The sequence below is a fragment of the Maylandia zebra genome, linkage group LG17 (assembly GCF_041146795.1).
Source record: "Maylandia zebra isolate NMK-2024a linkage group LG17, Mzebra_GT3a, whole genome shotgun sequence".
Lineage (NCBI taxonomy): Eukaryota > Metazoa > Chordata > Actinopteri > Cichliformes > Cichlidae > Maylandia > Maylandia zebra.
The window spans coordinates 7233204-7253805 of NC_135183.1; the positions used below are offsets into that span (position 1 = coordinate 7233204).

At 41.2% G+C, this 20602-nt stretch overlaps 1 protein-coding gene across 5 annotated transcripts in view; it reads right to left on the bottom strand.

The window, feature by feature from the left end:
- Positions 1-20602, bottom strand: part of ddah1 (dimethylarginine dimethylaminohydrolase 1) — an 82674-nt gene that overhangs the window by 1681 nt on the left and 60391 nt on the right. For all 5 annotated transcript variants that reach the window (XM_076876087.1, XM_076876088.1, XM_076876086.1 and 2 more), the window contains 4 exons: positions 20408-20507; positions 17283-17356; positions 10497-10616; positions 4982-5125 (listed from right to left, as the gene is read on the bottom strand). In XM_076876087.1, coding sequence (XP_076732202.1) covers positions 4982-5125; positions 10497-10616; positions 17283-17356; positions 20408-20507 — 438 coding nt within the window. The remainder of the gene's footprint in view (positions 1-4981; positions 5126-10496; positions 10617-17282; positions 17357-20407; positions 20508-20602) is intronic.

The following is a 20602-nucleotide window of genomic DNA, read 5'->3' on the forward strand; positions in this document are numbered from 1 at the left end:
TGCTCAGCTTGTCAACTTGTAATTCTCCGTGATATAAAAACTCTGCAGGGAGACGCAAATTGTGAAGAACAAGCATTCAAGCTTTCCTGGTCTCCCGGCAAAATATAAAAAAAGAAGAAGAAAAGAGAGAGAGAAGGGAGTGAGAACTATGACGACATTCTCAAAAGACCCTTGTAAAGTAGTGTGTCACTGTGTGGACACCTTCCAGAAAAAAACTAGCGTTTTCCTACCACACTTCCAAACCAAGACAGTTTTCTCTATAAACTCTAACTTCAACCCTGCTGTGACTTTCAGTGAGGCCTTATGGCACAGCCAGAGGGACCAACTAAACTAATTTTTATCTCATGATGCAATTTGGCTGATAAAGCCTCTGCTGAACCAGATGCCATGTGTAACCTCACCTCACTGAAGTTCTGTCTAAGTCTTGATTCTTTTCTGGGACATTTTGTGTAACACGGCCAGCAGCACAAATCAGAGCTTTCCTGAAATATTCTCAACATTGGTGCTGACCCGCTATGGACTCCTGTAACAATTATATACTATTTGTTAAAATATGTTAATTCTTATTTATATGTATTAGAATCAAACTGAGAAAACCTGCTTGCCATTTGCTGTTTTTTTAAGGATCCGCAGGGCTTGAAGTGTGGGGAGTGGCCAGTCTGGTCCAAACTGTGCTATTTGTGCCTTTTAGGGCATTTTAATTGAATAAATGAAATAACATGGTCTGAAGCAGCATGCTCGGCCTGTCCAAGAGGTGCTTCAGGTTCAGGTTTGCTTGTTTTTTTTTTTCTTAGTCTCTTGGGCCCTAATTACACTTATTTCCAATAGAGACCAGTCTGTAACCATCTGCCAACCACATGAGAAAAATTTCTATCTCCCAATTTGTTGGCTGTGAGTTGCTAAAGTATGCTGGTAGTCACTAGATGAAACATACAGTTCTGTGCTAAATACATCCTTCCTGTTGCTTTGGTCGTTAGCAGATTGCCGAGGTTGCTCATGGTTTGCAGGGAAGAGGCAGAGTGGTTTGTAAAGCAACTGCTGTCAAAAAGTGCAGCAAAAGCTGGAAACAGACAGTTCCCCTTCAAAGTAAACATGGTGGCTGCAATGGTGACTCAAAACGTTCACATTGTTGTTCATTTTTGGCTTGTATTGCACTTTTTCAAGCTTTATTACTGTTTGGGTAGCAGTTAGCAAGCATAAAGTCGGCATCTTCCAAGCAAGCTACAACAGCTAGAATCTGCTTGTGACCAAAGTAATCATGAGGAGGTTTTTGGTGCTCTTTGTGAACAATTATCTATCAACTGTCAGCAACCTCCAGCACCCATTCAACAAGTGGTTAGGGAATACAGATTTTTTCCGTGCTATCACTAGTTGCCAAATAGTGGACAACCCATCTCTAGGGCTTTATAATTACGGATTTACTTAGGACTATTTAGCAAGTATCTGCAGTTTATCGAGACAGGTTTTACTTGACAACATTAGCTGATAACTTGGCACTTTAGCCTTTTGATGAAACATTGCTACCCCCATCCCCCAAAACAACAAACAAACAAACAAACAAAGAAGAAACCCACAATATTGTCACAGATAAAATGCTGAAGTAAAGGCTCAGAACCCAGGGAGTGATGATGGTTAGCTCCATCTTTTATATACAGTCTATGGTCTACAGGCATGGCAGCAATGCTTTAAACTAAGCAACATGCTGACAAGTGTCGTCAGTGAATACAACAGACAACTTAGCCTATTGCTAAAGCTAATAATACAGTTTGATCAATGCACTAGAATTGTGGGGAATATGAATGGGTGCACTTATTGGAAACCTGACCCAAAGTTGTAAAGGTAGAAATAAAGACAAAGTCAAATAAAAATAAAATGAAATAAAAGCTTCATGGGGAAAGAGAGTGATAAAGAAATACATTTGAGGTCACTAAAGTTAGAATGATTTTCCCTCTGGAAAACAATCCTGGAGTAACCAAGCAGAACTGCCTCTCAAAAACATCTTAAGTTTAGACCATATAATCAGACATAACTCAGGGAAAATTAAGCTTTCACAGTATTCTCCCAACATAACATCACTAAATCCTCTGCTCTTTATAGCACCTCTGAAACCAAAGTCTCTCTTTTTTTGATCATTTCCAGCTGAGTTCTCATTACTTCAGTTGAGATTTATATGCTGGGTCAGGGTGGCATGGTCTCAGCAAAGTAGTAGTTGCTATATTTCACCGGACCTTTTGTCTGCTTAGTTTCGATGTGTCCAAACAGAGCCCTCAACAGCAGCTGCCAGCACTAACCGTTAAAGGTGCCCCATCTCCACCCCCATCCGACCCTACCAATCCTCTCTCATGACCCCCTGCCTTTGTTGATGTGGAACTATTATGTAACTTCACGAGCCAACTAAAAATAGACCGGAGATCAGGCCAGACAGTGTTTAGAATCAGAAAGCAGCAGACATCTTGCAGTGTCTTGGTAATTGTGCTGACAAATCTCTACATCTCACTGAGGGAACAAGCAACAAGTTCCCCTGGGAACTGTACTAGACAGGATAGTCAGTTCAGATAAAACTGCCCTTGCTATATTACGGCTTGTATTATCTCTCGGAGACTGAAAGCATGAATGGAGATTTGAGAAGGTGTGTACTGATATTCATTTTAAAGAACAAGGGTTATGTGCAGAGCTGTAGTAATCACAGAGGGATAAAGTTGATGAGCCATACTATAAAGATATGAGAAAGAGCTGCTGAAGCTGAAGAGTTGTTAAGAAGAGAGGTGATGATCAGTGAGCAGCAGTATGGCTTCATGCTGAGAAAGAGCACTACAGACCCGATGTTTGCTTTGATAGTGTTGATGGAAAAGTACAGAGAAGGAGCTGCACTATGTCTTTGTGTATGTAGAGAAAGCAACCGATAGGGTGCCAAGAAAGGAACTGTGGTACTGCATGAGGAAGTCAGGAGTGACAAAGAAGTATGTGAGGCTGGAAAGGACATTTATAAGGAGAGTGAAACAGTGGTGAGGTGTGTAGTAGTAAGAGTGACGGATGGGTTTAAGGTGGGTGTGGGATTACTTCAGCTCTGCGCTCCTTCATGTTTACATTGGTAATGGACATGTTAGCAGATAAGTTCAGGCAGGAATCTCTGTGGACTGTGACGTTTAGAGACAGCATTGTGATTGTAGTGAGAGCAGAGAGCAGGTGGAAGAGATTCCGGAGAGGTTGAGGTATGCTCTGGAGAGAAGAGGGATGAAAGTCAGTAGAGGCAAGACAAGAGTGAAAGGAAAGGTTTAGAAGATGGTAGTGAGATCTGCTTTGATGGATAGCTTGGAGATTGTGGCGAACCCAAAAAACAGGAGGATGAGATGCTCAGATTTTACTTAGAAGTCAGAGAGGCAAGGATGAGATGGTTTGGACATGTACAGAGGAGGGATAGTGGATACAGTGGACAAAGGGTATTGAAGATAGAGCTGGCAGGCAGGAGGAAAAGAAGAAGACAACAAAGAAGATTCATGGATGCCGTGAAGGAGGATATGCAGAGGGCTGGTGTGGTAGTGAAGGATGCTAGACATTGCGTGAGATGGACGTAAATGATCTGCTGTAGGGAACAGCCAAAAGAAGAAGCAGTAGAAGTTATATCTTGTGCTATTAATATTTTTCCACTCTCTTCAGGCTACAATTTCTAAAAAGACAGTTTTTGGAGCCAAAACTGTGTTCCAGGTCAATTTCTGAAGAATTTGAACCTTTGAAAGGAAACTGGTTCATGGAACTAGCATACATATCTCAAATAGTGCTCCAAATGTTCTGTTAATATGTGCTTTCAAAAAGGGAAGTATGATATGCTCAAGATTTTATTATGTTCAAGTTGAATTCCCTCAGTTAATCTTGTTGACAAAAGTCTTCACTGTGGATTCTAGTCCAAAGACGCATAATTTGGTGAATTTTTCCTTCTAAAAATAGCTGGCGGAGGTTGAGGTTTCAACCACAGAGTACATTTTGAGGTTTGAGTACTGTCTCTGCAGATTGCAGGTTGCCAGGTTCAATCCAGTGAGAATTCTTTTGACTTGTTGTGATGTGGAATGACCCCAAAGCATCTAAATAACAGTTACGGCTCAGCCTGTCCAAACCCCAAAGAGACGGAGGTGAGACAATAACATGTCATTCACGTCAAGCGACTGTAGCAAGTACGTGTAACGGGTGAAAGGCACATCTTGAAAAATAAACAGCATGTAAGTAGGTCACTGCATGTTTCAGAGATATTTGAGAAAGCACGTAGCTGTGTGTATCCGTGTAGTGAAAATGTACACGGCGAGACAGCCGCTGAGCCCACACAGTTTCTCAAAGTTTGTCAAAGACGTTTTATTTGCAATATATTTGATGAATAGAAGTCTAATATTCAAAGGGCAATTAGTCCTGATCTTTCGGGAGAGAAATGTTGGTCTATGAAGTCTGCGACGCTCACCAGCTGGCTGCATATTATGTTGTTTGTGCTGATTGTTGCTGGGCAGCCACAGTGGATTTAACACTTTACATTTGAAAAAGGCCAGAGTGAACCAAAACAGTAAAACTGGAAGTCATTGAACCTGTCAATGATAATAAACCAATTGTTACAGCAGCTGATTTGAACAACTTTGCTCAAGTTCTGAGAAAAACAAGACCTCAATGTCTCTGGCTCCTAGCCTGCGGTCTGATGCTCACAAAGGACACTTCTCATCTAACTGCAGGTTCTTTTGTTAAAAAGAAATTACAGCTCTGGCTGCGGTTAGCCTGCATTGGTCCACTAAAACAACCATGTAGCTTTTGTAGGGTTTCTTTCCCCAGTTGTTTTTCTCAGAGGCCTGGACAAGATGAACAACAACAAAGACAAGTGCTCCTTAAATCTAAATCGCTAAACCAATTTGGTTGTTCTGACGGTGGTCCTTCCTGCCAGGATTGTGGATGAATGTGCTTTATCGTCAGTGATACAAAGTTGCTGAATGTGGATGGGGAAAAGCACCTTTGCACTCTCTGGAAACTCCTCTGCTGTGCAGTGTAGAAGCACGTGTCCCTTGCTGGGCAGGTTCATGTAGATGCAGTTGGCGGCGAGGTCGTCGGGTACTGTCAGTTTGTCGTAGCGATGGTCACTCATCTGCTGCATTATCTACGCAATTGGGAGTGAGAAGACATGACAGGAAACAGACTTTGAGGCAAATGCATAAGTGAAAGTCCACATAATGTTCAGAAAGACAGACACAAGCCAGGCCATGAGAGATTTTGATTCAGAAGCGAGGCCTCAATACCAAAAGTCAGCGCCACATCCTTCTGCTGGCCAAACCGCCACAGGGGCCTGGGGGGGAAGGGGGCCGGGTGGGTTAATGGAGAACACAGGAGCAGATAGACATTCTTTCTCAGCAGATGTCATGTTATTTATGTAATCTGAAGGAGCTGAAGGTGGGACCGGCGGTGGGGGCTGAGAAGACGCTCGCGTTGCCAGGTGGAAGTCGGCGGGTGAGGATGTTATGACCAGAGGAGAGGCAGGTGCCTCTTAATGTTTATGAGCAGAACATCTGCAGATGGTTACCTTGGAGACGGGTAAGGGAGGGAAGGTTAGTGAAAAAAAAAATGTCAACATTCAGAAAAAATATTTTGAGAAGGGAGATTTTTCCCCTGAATTAAACATACATACATATACATACATACACACATATATATATACACATACACACACACAAACATATATATACACATACACATATCTATCTATCTATATCACTAGCTGGGCCCACGTCCTCATTTTAGTTTTGGCAGCGTTTTAGTAGGTAAAGGCGAAAGCTTGGACATGAATTGAGCTGCGGTTTGGGGAAGGCCTCGAAGAGGACTGGCGACGGCTCCTGGACCTGGCAGATCCCCATGTACTAAATAGAAGTGAAGAAGTTAAAGAACTGAAAAGGGGAGGGAGGGGCACGTAAACAAGGATGAACAGCTGGCAGAACTGGCGGAACCTATATAGATGAGAACCGGAAGGAGTGTGTTTGGAGGCGTGGTCCTGCTCCTGAAATTTCGATAATCTCCAATTACATACAGGCCACTGCACTGCATCCAAAAAGTGTGACGTCTGCTTGACGTACATAAAGGTTTAGAGGAGTGACTGTGAGAAAATGCGATGACACACTACTACAAATGTGGGAGAAAAACTGGTGCTTTGTGAGCACAGTGGGCTTTGTGGCTGTAGATGTTTTCATTTCACTTCCCACTGACAGGATCCATTGCACCAGGGAAGACAAAGGCATATATAGAAATTGGAAAAGGTCAATTACTGCAAGACCATTATATAGAAATATACATTACTCTGAACGTTTTATTATGTCCATTGCATTATAAGTCAAATATACTCACACTACTCACAGAAAAAGAAAATCAACCTTTTTCCAGTGTGAATAGTCACCTATTCCTATCCAAACAGCAAATGTGCTGTTCTAAGTGCTTTCCTGGGAAAGTATTCAGGACACAGGAAATGACACATGTTAGGGTTTCTGGCAGCACCATCATTGTTTGGTCAGGGTAAAGAGAGAAACAAGTGTGCAGTTAGTAAGAGCCAATAGAAAACTTAAGAGATTCATTGTTAAATGGACATGAAATCTCTAGAAGGTGCAGCATGTAAAGCAAACACATTAAGTAACCACTGTTTATATCAACAGAGTTGGTATAAAAAAAGATTTCACTGCGTAATATTATGACTGCTGCATTATAAAAGTACACTAAACTGCCAACAAAGCTACTGTTTTTGTACATCTATCAGCTATAACGAGTTTTTCTATTTACAAATGGTACAAATGGTAAAACATCAGCCACAAATGGCACTCCTGGGCGCAGGGCTGCGGGACGAAGCACAGCAGTGTGCGCACATATGTCGGCAGATGCGTAATCAGACATTCCCAGGTCACTCGTGGGAGTGTCATGTGACTGCAACTGCCCTAAATGAAAACACTCAAGTCCATAGGGTGAGGGCCAACACGGTCTGTGACACACGCGAGTATTAAGAGTGAGTAAAATGTCGACTCCACCTAAGATCCCAGTTGTTCCTGCTTTACTCTTCATTTTCTCATTAAATTCAAGGGGAAATATGCGCATAAGGGAAATGACATACAGCAAGATTTCCTCATGTTTCATGTAAAATTTTGATCCATGAAATTCAATTAAATCCTCACCTGACTAATGAAACAGCTGGTTTTCTGTTCACTGCCAGACGCTGCAGCCAATCAATATAGGGGGCAGACCTCTTTTGTGTTTTTCTAAACTTAAAGATTCTTTAATTGAATCAAATCTTAAGCCTAAAGAACTGAAACGTATGGGAAATTATCCTAGATACCTTTACACAATAGTGGCTTTTAACGTCGTCATTCTGGATCTTCACCAAGTGTTAAACTACAGTCAATCGACACAGACTTAATTCGAACAATGGCTGAGGTCCAGCTAATGCACAAGAGTGGTAACTGGGCAGCAAAATGTAGTCATTCAAAAGCTACTCGAACTAAATATTTACTGGATGGTAATAAAATCCCTCTGGGGCAATGACAAACCTGAGCAGTCTAGAAAAACACCAACAATTTCCAGGACCTTATGTGGGAATCAGCAGAATCTTTATCTTGGCACCTGGTGTGAACATTTCTAATGCTCACTTTAGCAATCCTTCCCAGAAACTGCTTAAAACTTATGCAATACTGCTTTTCACTGAGCGGTGGCATCACGCACAAGACAAATACTACTTGATGCAGCTTCCAGATCTGGACAGGAAATGAGACTGAAATTGCTTCCTGTTGATGGACCATAAATGTTTGGTATTACTGGTCTAGTATTTTATTGCTGCAGTGTAATGTTTTCAGTGGAAAAGTACACAGAAAAAGGAAACGCAGGGGGAGGATGCAGGAAATTTCAGATGACATTTATCTAATGTTTAAGGCTGCTGCTATCGGTGTCTACAGCTGATTCAGGGACACAGTGGTATCACAAGAGGAAACCTAGAACATGCTGTGAAGGTCTAGATCAGGGTGTCAAACTTGTTTTACATTATGGGCCACATACAGCCAGAAAAAGAAGTACAGTTCCACTGATATGTCTTGTTTTCGCTACATGATAAGAATAAGAATAAGAAATAATTGTTTAAATTTACAGAAAACGTTCTGTTAGTACACGGCGCAGACTGTCCTGTAATTATTACATTTTTGTTTTTCTTTGTTTTTTTCTTACTGAGTAAAAATCTGGGTTTTTTGCTTTGGATTTTTTACTTATTTATTTTGATATGCACATGGGGGAGGAAAAGCTATAAAACCACTTTTTCCAAACCCTGGCGGGCCGATTCTGGATCTTGGGCCTTATGTTTGACACCCCTGGACTAGATAGTAATGCCAAGTTTTATATTTGCTCAAACTAAAATATTGCGACAGCTATCAGGTGGATTGCTGTTCAATGTTGTTCGGACAATCATGGTTCTGAGGTGATATAAAGTCAACTTAGCTCTAGATTTTTATCTATGACTGTTTTACATGGTAACAGTGGTATGGAGTAAGTATGTAGTATGGGAGAAACAGAACAAGAAACAAAGCTTCAATATATAAATAATCCAAATCTGGAACCTACATTCTCCAACACTGGATTTGGCCATCAAAAAAAAAAATCTCCAACAGAACCTTCACCATGCCGTCACCTCATTATCTATAAAATTCAAGCGTGCAAGCATCCTTGAGGTGAAGATCAGACTCTGACCAAGAGAGAGCAATGAGCTCATGAATCAAGCTAGGCTGGGTGAAGGGGCCACTGATGATCTACAGCCTGCCGGGCAGTCTGCTGTAGGAAGGAGGGGGGTAGTGCGAGATTACAGGGAAAGGGTGCTGCAGCCTCTGACACAGGCTGTATTTTGGGATGATGACTTCATGAGAAAAGCTTGACAGTGACAGCAACAGATGGATGATGAAATCCATCCGGTCATTCTGCGAAACACAGATACGCGGTGCGCTCAGCCTTCCTGAGCATAGCCAAAATACAAACTACAGATCGTCGATGCTATTTTGTGATTGCAAATGAGTAATGCGTTACTCAACCCCGTAATAAAAATAAGGGCAGGTCCAAATTTTCTTGAACGCCAGCAAAGCGCAGCTCCCTAAAGACAGAATGAATTAGCTGGGCTCCAACTTTAATTTGCACAAAGTGTCTGCTGCATTCGACAAGGAGCCTCGTCGCCAGAAGAGCTGCATCTACATCCCAAACGAACAGTTTGGATTCATTAAATCTGCATTCATAAGATCTCATTCTCCCTCACACAAAGAACATTATCTAATTACAAATCCAGGGCTGTTAAAGGCCCTTTAAAACAGGAGCTAATTGCTGCGAGAGAGAGGGTGACGTAAGCCATAATTAGAAAGCGAGCAGTCTGTCATTAAGTTTCGCTAGCGGCCACTCTTCGCCCCAGTAGCTAATTACTGGAGTGATCAAACAGGCAGGAATCTTAATGAGCTGGCACTGGATTATAAATTAATTCTATTATGCAATGATGCATAGGTTCCTGGGAACACTTTAGCAATGCAAACATGCTTACAAAACCAACAGGGCCAACCTTGTGCTTCTCTCGAGTACTTCAGCCTTCTTAGGAAGAGCTGCCTGATGTTCTCTGAGATACACTAAACGACTTTTGCTTGATTTACAGTAACTCTGTTTAGTACTGAGCCAGCAGGGGGAGATATCATACTAGAAGGCAAATGAGGAATACTGCCAGAGGGAACCTGTCAAGCCCAAAGGTGTATGTGCTTGCCTGTAAGTCTTCATACTTATGTAATTATATATACACTGCCTGCCTTTGTGTTGTGTAAATACACATTTCGCTGAATTTCTCTTGTTTGTGCCACTGCAAAAGTTCACATGCTAATGTTTGGGAATTTTGGGGGATAATTCCATGGGAGGGATGGGCCGAGATTTATTGCACTCTCGGTGCAAACGAGCGATCCGTCTCTGTCGGGGTGTAAGCCGTCTCCTCTGTTCGGTCTTGGCGGTCCCCAGGTTTCTGTTGTTGGAGCTCGATCGATACAGGAGCCTTTTATGCAGTAATGAGCTCAAGCTGTTTAATGGAAGGACAATACAGTCGTAATTGAAGCTGGAGTGTGAGCGCCAGGGGCAATCCCCGCAGATTAGCTGAGAATATGAATTAATGGGGATGGATTTAGGTGACAGGTGGTTTCAATGTGCCTGGAGTGGGAAGCCGCCAACAAACTGTAAGTAAGGGAGTCTGCTCTGAATCAACACGTGCAATGTCCTGTCTTGTCGCGTTATTCTTTCAGGGTTGTTCATACTAACGGATCAAGCAGAATGTCAACCAAACGATGAAACAAAAAAAAAAAAAAGGAAAAAGGATCCACTACTTCAATGTGCGTCAAAGTAAAGAAAAGACTTCCAATACATCAATTCACAGGTTTCCATGACTACAGCTAGGGAGAGCATAGTTACGGTGTACATACATAAACACACATACACAAGCTCCATACTTTGAGGGCTTTCTGTGCTGGTTCACTGGAGCCGATTACAATAAGGCCTGGTCCTCCCATGCTGCAGAAGCTCTTCAGGTGCAGGCCTTCGAGCACAGGCACAGTGGAAACAGCATAGTCCTGTAAAACACAATATCATTACAAACGCTTAATAAGCTCAAATAACATGACTTTCATTTCATGATGATAGGACAGGGTCAGGTAATGCTAATCATTTGGGGCTTGTAGCTTTAAATATTTAACAGGCTTTCTCATCACCTGCTAACAGGTTTCCTCAAGTAGTTCTTTACTGATAAGACAGAGCTTTTTATCTGAATGTGGGTGAACGAACGGTTTTAAACAAATGATACAAAAGCACGTTACTACTCAGCAACAATGCTTCTCCATCCATTAAACTACAGTACAACAATGAGCTAAAACATCATTCATTATAATATAGGGCTATATGTATATGTGTGTGTAAAGTTTTACTGTAGATTGTAAAAGCTCAGCAGTGATCTGTGTGGTATCATGGGGCCTAAAGTGGCATTGAAATAAAGTATTGTACAGCTCAGTAGCGGAAAAAGCAAGATGGTCTGAGAGATGCTGTTGATCTCAGGGCTCATGGGGAGATTACGCAGCACCTTGTAGGAGCCAGTTCTTAAAGGCTTTTTCTGGCTGTGGGACGTCTGCAAACCAAATGTTGCCATTAAAAGTGTTACAAAAACACACGTTACATAAAGGGTACTTAGAAGAACTGGCAGCGATAACAGTTTTATTAACACCTGGATGCTGGTTGGTTTTCACAGAACCCCTGGAACGTTTCAAATGTTAAGTGTCTTACGTAAGAATCGCTTTAAAGATACTGCTTAACATCCTCATTTGTTAAGACTGTGTGGGAGGGTTTGATTGGATTTATAGCGACATCGTGACTGCCATCGCATTTTTCTTTACACGTTTTTAAAACCTGATTGGTGCACAGAAATGCAAAACTCGGCCCTGCCTGCCAGTGACCATAGCTGTTTAAACTAAGGCAGAGAACTTTAGCGTTCATGCAACCACTTCTAATGAGAAAAAGAATCATACAGGCTTCTAAAGCTCCGACCCCAAGGATAAAAAACAATAAAAATAGGATTAAAGAAATCCTATCTGACAGCTATATGGCTTGTTTTTGCAGATGAACAGAACTGTTTTGGAACCTATAGTTTTACATTTACCTTTAGCCTTTAACGGTTGATTTTGGACTAAGAACTCTCATTAAAACATCCGTTGAAAGCCGCCTTCTTTGCAAGGATTAAAGCCTTAAGGCCACGTTGGAGTTGCAGCATATTTAACGGAAATATTGTTTTACCCCTGACTTTGTTTTGTTTTACCCAGCAGAAGGAATCGAGCGATTAAACATTAGATGCAAGGACTCAGGCCTTTATGTGGGAGAGACTTCTTAAGCCGGAGACGGATCCTACTGTGATTCGTAAACCTTGAAGTGAGACCAAGATGCAATTTAAAATCTGACAGGATAAAGAGACTCGAAGCTTATTTTCTAAGACCTTTTGTTCCTGAATACATTTGGATGACCTTATAAATTCAACTTCGCACCTAAGAAAAGAACTTTTCCAACAGACATCCATGTGTTTTCTTAATCACACAATGTGTTTTGAAGGGGTTTTTATAGCGTTCAGCTTCATAAAACTTACAAAGGAAGTGTACATTTTCCATCATTACACCCCATTTTTTCTTTCAACTATATGCTAACAGTTTTCAAGTAAATATTTGTATGGCACCAATAAAACGACACCATAATTCACCCAGTTATTGTGACTTCATCACACGAAAGACCTAAATTACCCCCTTTGCTGATGTCTTCCTAATTTCCAGTGAGAACAACTGAATTGTATAATCTTTTTATCATTCCTTATCCATAAACAGGAAGTTTCTGTGCAAAATTGGAAATGCAAGTCATGCATTCGTCCTTACCAAGATAAATCCTTAAGGGAAGAAAGGCTTGCTTTTCATCTTCACCAGCTGCCATGTTGTTAGCTGAAAACATGACTGACTGAAGAAAAAAGGTAAAGCAAGCTGAGCTGGTCAGCACTTCTTACCCATGGCAGAAAAGAGGCGGTTTAACCTCTATATTACTTCCAAAATAAACGGACCCCATCAATAACACCAATTACTCTGACCTCTGTGCGGACCATAAAGAGATAATCAACATCTGTATGCAGTTGTGGAGTAGGCTACTAAATAACCTGGCAACAAAGTGATCCTTAATTTGAAAATGAAAGGAAAAAACAACAGCGACAGGAGAAATCCATCTGATATAAAACGGAAAGAACAACAATTGACGCTTAAGTGATTTTTCCTACTGTCTTTTGCCAGAGACGCATCATTAAGTCCTGTCTTATCAGAGATAACAGAAAACACAGAGGAATCCATAATGAGGAATTCAAATCAGATACAGATGGGAAGATGGAAGCACTACAGTAAGGCCATTCAGGCTATGGTAATGCGTTCAACTCTTGAACAGTATAACCCACCTCTGAACTTGTGTGTTAGCCAGCTTTTTGGATTTGTCATGACTGTTCAGAGGGAATCCAAAAGTGTTACGAATAGGTCAAGCAGAACATCTTCACTTTAAAAGAACAGCCAGCAGGATAGACAGGTTCAACCTTTGTGACCAACCACTGTGATCCTGTTTGCAGCCTGCATGTCCAAGTCTTCCCTGAAGCTAATCTCTTGGTTTAGCTTGAAATATTGCTTTTATGTTGTATTTTTTTCCCCATGGATGTAGTAGTGAAAAGCAAGCCATGGCTAACAAATCTGCATGGAAACTGAGTGAATCTCTAGAAGTCCTCTAAAGGCACCGAGTAGTTTAAAGCAGCATTTTTTGATCTAGGAGTATCTTGACAATGTTGTCTGGCCGTAACTATTTGGCCCTAACAAAGCTGCTTGGGACTCCACTTCTGTCTAAGAGGACAAATGTTTCCTCAGCTATATCTCAGGACACTTTATGCATAACCTGATGGAATAAATGAAAACTAAAGGTTTGGGGGGGGGGAAATTTGACTACAACGTAGCCCACAATTAGCACAATCCAATGTTATTTATCTAAAAGCTCAGTAACACAATAATGAATTAAGTATCTAGAATGAAGCACAATTAATGATGATGGCACTATCGATTTACATCAGCATTTTCTAATTAGGATTTATTTATAACAAACAGAAACAACCTCATACCACGTAACACATTACACCCAACAAGTGGTGTTTTTTTCACGTCTTTCTCTGAGAAATTTAATTGGCATAAAGAAATTAATCTCTTATTAAACTTCATCCATCGATTCTCTTCCGCTTATCCAATTTTTAGAGTCACAGCGGGGCTGAAGCCGATCCCAGCTGTCACAGGGCGAGAGGTTGGTACACCCTGGGCAGATCCCTGATCTGTTGCAGTGCAAACACAGAGAGATAGAAAACCATTCGCACTCACATTAACACCTATTGGGCAATTTAGAATCACCAGTTAACCTAACTAGCTGCACGTCTTTGTGCTGCAGGAGGAAGCCGGGAAGTTTCTTTTTACCTGTGATAAAACTTTTGATGGAACTGTGAATGTCCTACAAAAAATGATTGCCCGAAAACTGGGATTACAGTTTTCCAGTAATGTAACACGTAACTGTCCTCAATTTGGACATAGCATCAGCTCTTTGTAAACATCTGGACGGCTAACACAAAGCTAGCGGAATAATGTTAAAGCTGAGTGTATGCAGACCCCAGATACGTCTATATTGTCAGTTGGTAATTATGTGGCAGTGTGATTCAGGCCACTTTGCTGAGAAGCATAAAAATATTGTAAAGGGAAGTGTAAAAAATACTTTCTTCAGAGAGTACTGAGTAATATTTGATACATTGCTTTTTTGAGTAATGACACTGACATGAGAATGCTGAGTATGAGAATAACAGTGTGTCATCACTGCAGTGATGAGTGAATGGAATGATTGAGGTTAATAATGGGACAGGAAGAAAGTGCCTGTGAACTAATTAAGAGGTTTACTCACCCAAATCAGCTTCATTTGTGTCATCAATTACTTTCTTTAATCATTATATACAGAGGTGGCAGAAGTTTGCACCAGCACTCGATTAAAAATGCCTCAAAGGCAGATGAAATCTGGAACTAGGATCAAACTCTTAATTGCTACAGGGACTTTTTACAGCTGCACTAATCAATACTCTCAGAGCGCAGTGGAGCTTAATAATAAAAAGTAGAAAGACCTTTTAAAACTTTATTTATTTTTATTCAGTGTTACACCCTCCTTTATGTATATATTTTGGGATTCAGAACTCATTGAATGCTAATGCTGGCTTACAATAAAAAGGGCTAATGTACCTCCATGTACACTCAGTGGGATGTCCTGAAAGGGTTTTCACATCTCCTAGCAACAACTGGTATTTTTTATGTCCACAAAGTAGCCTCAATGCTGACTGGTACATCGGATGTCCTCAGAGGGATTTGCAAAGTGAATACAGCAAAGGAAGAAGTGAAAGCAGAGATGGAAGACTATATACGATGAAGATATATAATGGCTCAAAAGGAAGGAGTGAGGCAGAGATGGATGGAGAACAAAATGGAATCAGAGAAAAAAAGGGCAGCAGAGCTTAATGAAAAAAAAAAAAAACCAAGATGGAGTGATGATACTATTACCCTCCTGGCCTAAAGCCTCCATGATTGATATCATATTTATCTCCTCCTTTCTTGTTTGAGATTTATAATTGCTTGCAGAAGGCTTTAAAGAAAAAGATTATTAAAAAGAATGTTTTCATATTGTCAAGTCAAGTCGGCTTTATTGTCATTTCAACCATATACAGCTAGTACACAGTGAAGCGAAACAACGTTCCTCCAGGACCAAGGTGCTACATGCAACATAAATTTACAACATAAATTAACAGAAAACACTAAACTAGCTAACTAAGAGGCCTAGTTAGCTGGCTAGCAGAGACAAGACAGACTGACCTAACATAAATTACAACATAAATTAACAAAAACTAACTAACTATCTAAGGAAGACTTTTTTTTTTGTTAACAGACAGCAGACAACAAAGTGCACGTGCAAATGTGCAAACAAGAGCAACAAAGTGACAGTGTGACAAAAAAAAAAAACACAACGTAACATAATAAGGTTTTGTGATGATGAGTTGAGGTAGTGGAGGAACAGTAAACATTCCTTAGTGCAGCAGCAAAAATTAGGAAGTAAAGAAGTTAGTGCAAAAAGTCCAGTAATAATATTGTGCAAAAGAGCATTTACAGGTTGGTGTGTACGATGGTTTGGTGGTGTAGGTCAGTGTGTTTGCGCTTGTGTTGATTAGTCAGTCCAGTCTCAATGTTTTGAGGTAGTTGAGTTAAGCTGAGTGATAATGTGTGTGTGTGTGTGTGTGTGTGTGTGTGTGTGTGTGTGTGTGTGTGTGTGTGTGTGTGTGTGTGTGTGTGTGTGTGTGTGTGTGTGTGTTTATCAATCCAGTCCCATTTTGCTGAGGAGACGGATGGCTTGTGGAAAAAAGCTGCTGCACAGTCTGGATGTGTGTGCCCGAATGCTTCGGTACCTTTTTCCAGATGGCAGGAGTGTGAAGAGTGTGTGAGAGGGGTGTGTCCGATCAGCCACATTGCTGGTGGCTTTGCAAATGCAGTGTGTGGTGTAGATGTCCTCAATAGAGGGGAGAGAGACCCCGATGATCTTCTCTGCTGTTCCCACTATCCGCTGTAGGGTCTTGCGGTCCGATATGGCACAGTTCCCAAACCAGACAGTGATGCAGCCGCTCAGGATGCTCTCGATAGTTCCTCTATAGAAGGTGGTCAGGATCGGTGGTGGAAGCTGGGCCTTTCTCAGTCTTCTCAGAAAGAAGAGACACTGTTGGGTTTTCTTGTGCAGGGAGCTGGTGTTGAGGGACCAGCTGAGGTCCTTCTCCAGGTGGACGCCCAGGAATTTGGTGCTGTCGACGATCTCCACAGAGGAGCTGTTGATGCTCAGCGGTGAGTGGTCGCCTCGTGTCCTCCTAAAGTCAACAACCATCTCTTTTGTCTTGTCAACATTCAGAGACAGGTTGTTGTCTTTACACCAGTCCGTTAGCCTCTGCACTTCCTCTCTGTACGCTGACTCGTCGTTCTTGCTAATGAGACCCACCACGGTCGTGTCATCAGCGAACTTAATGATGTGACTTGAACTGTGTGTTGCTACACAGTCATGAGTCAGCAGTGTGAACAGCAGAGGACTGAGCGCACAGCCTTGTGGGGCCCCAGTGCTCAGTGTGGTGGTGCTGGAGGTGCAGTTCCCGATCCGTACTGACTGAGGCCTTCCGGTCAGGAATATATTTAGGAAATATATTTGAGATACTACTTTTACTTCTTATGTAATGGATCAGTTGTGAACTTTTCCAGTGACAAGCCTTTACTTTTGCTTGAAACAATGGATTGAATTAGAATTGTGACTACAGCTTCCCTCACCTACACAGAACATTTGATGCTTTTCAGCCTATTATCTTTAGGTACAATTCATCCTCAGCCACTTCCCTTCTTTCCCGATCATTTGTAGTTGAACAAATGTTGAGCATTCGGGATCTTAAACATTATTCCTGACACTTTGTTTCAGTCCATGACAAAGACTTTTTAAACAAAAAGAGACTTCTATCTTCTTCAGTGGCCACACGTTACAAGCTAAAGAACCAACAGCAGCACAAACAAACAAGTGTAGCCCACATTCACCAACTTATTTGCATTTCCATGCAAGAATGCAGGCACTACTTTGCTACATAAATTCACCTTAAATGCATCTGCTAAGATCTCTGCTCCTCTCTGATTGGTCCGTTTGGAAAGTCCCACGAAGAACTCTCGACCTGTAGAGAGAATCTTTTAAGTATGTGAACAGAAAACCAGCAATACAGCAAGCATGAGAAGCTACAGTAGCAGAATACTCCAGACAGCACACCGTGTACTTTATGCATGCCTGCGAAGGGGGGCCAACTGTGGTTAGTATGGTGGCACATAGGCAGAAAGCCTTGAATGCCTGGCGAGGTATTGAGCAGCACACTGAGCTAAGGGATGGGCTCCTAATGTTGCTGCTGAGCCTTTACACTATAAGCCATTAGCACATGCCTTGCCAACAGGAAATGTTTCTAGCTCTGCCATGTGAAACCAATTTCAGCTGGAAGGAACAACAGCACAGAGCCAGTGTCTAGAAACCCAATTAACTGTACTGTGCATTTTCCTAGTGGTCTGTGAAGCGGAGAAGATACTGACCCACATTTTAACTCACGACTGTAAGTGAACATACAGAAAATCGAATAAAAGACCACCATGCTCTTGCTTGCACCGTGGTCTTACTGTGCAGAATGGCACATGACGGTTTTGTTTGTCGGTGGGATGTACAGCTAGGTTCACTGAGGCACCGGGTCATCGAGGTCACATGGAGGAATGCCTGTGTGGAGGATCTCAAAGCACAGATGCATATTTACAGACACGCAACTGTCTGCTCACAGAGTATGAACTAGAGGCTACCCTCTGCCATTTCACTACATTTCTAACAAGTAGAGTAGTCCTCATACAACCTAAACACAGCAAATCACCAAGTTCTATGTGTTGTTAGTATGCCTGTGAAGGTTCAAAGTCATCCAGGTCATCATAGTAGAAGATACTGAAGGTCTGGAACTGAAGGACCTTAGAACTGAAGAAGCTTCTCGGATGAGAGGTGAAACATCTTCAAGCAACTTAAAGAAGTCCAGGCACTTTTCTTTCCAAGCTCCTTAGACTATGTGTTGTTAGCTACAGAGTTTCTCCTCATCCCTTAAGATATTTATTCCAACAGTCATGACTTCAAATTTGCATGATATGAGACATTTCATGCTTTCAAAGACTTTGTTTTAAATATAAAGATAAAGGCCTCACTGTCAAATTTGTGTTTGTAATTATTTTAAACACTTTTTAAATACTTAATTGCACCGTATACAAAAATGTAGGTGGCCTTAAAAAGGTAACTTAAACAAAATGGTGAATGGCTGAAAAGCATGTCCAGCATGTAAAAGGCACTATTTGTTTCCAGATGATAGCATTATACTATATTTCTGGAAACAAAAGGATCACATGACTCCTCTTTACCTCTCTCTGTGACACAACAGGTTGGCCTCTGGTCATACACATTAATCTGTAGCAAAACAGCCATTCCTGAACCTCGATGAATTCAAACTACAAACTAAGGACTTGGGTTTCTTTGTGAAGTTTTTTTTTTAACCTGTACAGGTCTAAGTAAAAAAGTAACTTCCTCAAACTGCTCAGTGAACCATTTGACTGCACGACCCCCAGTTATTTAAAATGCAATTCATGAATGAACTGCAAGAGATTAAATATCAGGATGCTGATATTTACAGTGGATGAAATAAGTATTAGATCTCCTGCTGAATTTGTACATTTATAGTCGCAGACTGGAGAAACCAGTTGGCAAGCACAGCATTAAGATGTTTCCACCAGGTGTGCACACATCTCAGAAGAGATTTTGGGCCGCTCGTCTTTACAAAAACTCTCTAAATCTTTTAGGTTTCTTGGCCGCAGCTTGGCAATTTAAAGCTTCAGCTCTCTCCACAGGTAGTTTTTCTCTGAATTGTTTAGATGTTCACTCACAAACTTAAGATGAGCCTGTACATGTGCCTCCTTGAGCAGGGGGAGCACTGCAAGATTTCAGTCCATGTGCATAAAAATGTTTAGATATTGTTAAGGGTTCAAATATTGAGGAGGGATAAAGGAGGAATTCCAAAATAACAACAATGATCCGGCCGGGTGGAGTCAAATGATGATTTGAACACACGCAGCGTGGGGAGATGCACACTGCAAAACATCAGCTGTAGATCTCCGCCCAAAAAGACACTTCAGATTGCTTTTGATTCATCAGGGTTAACGCCCCCTCATGCGTCATCAGATACAATACATGCATACGTCAAATCAAAACCACAATGACTTTTAACACAGTTTGCAAAGAACATTGTCTCCGTCTCCACGGCAGGTGCTTCCTGTCCATCTTCTGACTCTCGCTTCTCCAAAACCTCGGGCCATGCTCTGCAACAAACTAGCAATTCTGCACGCACAAAAATGCAGTTGCAAGCAAATACATCTGAACTCTCACCTAGAACATAAGCCTACCTACAGTGTGTGCAGGTGTATGTGTGTGTGTGGCTCGACCTCACACAAACTTTGTCTTATGAGAAGAGAGGCCAATTCTCATGTGCATAATAACCTAACTGAAACTATATCTGTAATATGTTGAATAAATGTTTTAATCAAGAACCTCTACTAAAAGCTTAATCAAAAGATATAAATGAATAAAAGACAATAATGAATAACCTGGTTATTCAAATAGCATCCTCCCAACAGCTCCTCAAAGTAACTCACACTTAGACTCTGCTTTAGTTTCACTTTCACAAACACGCTCTGCAAAAGCCTGCGCTTCCTGTCTACTTTGGCACAGAGCGTACTCAGAGTTAGGCCTTTCTTTTATAATGCAATGTAATCTGCATATAAACATTTAAGATTATAAAAAGCATTCAAAAGCATTTAAGATTATAGATTCAACTCAACAGTTTAAAGTGGTTATCACTGCACCTGTAATAAAGGCTAATTGGGTGCCAATATGTTTAAACATCTGAATGCAATAACAATACTGCAGATTGTATTATTAATGCAATGGTAATGATGATGATTATGACCAATAGCAGCAAAATATTTTTCTAATCCCCACAATATATTAATATCTTGGCTGGTTCAGATCTATGAAGTGGTGTTATTGATGTTGTGGGACTCAAAAATAAGAGGGAAGTCTCAGTTTGCTGGTTTGGAATGACCAGACAAAGGTTAATGAATAATCAATAAAATACAGTGATTGAAGAGGCAGAGTGACGTACCCGTAAAAAGGACATCTCCTCCATCCAGTGTCGCATTCTCATCAGTCATTTCCACAATGTTCAGATTTAAATCCTTCAGAGCCCCTTTCATTGCCTCCGTCTGGCAGAAAAACAAGGACACAAACAGAATTAAAGTTAAAACATGTGTGCACATAAAAAAAAAAAAAACAGAACTGTGATGACTTACAGTAAACT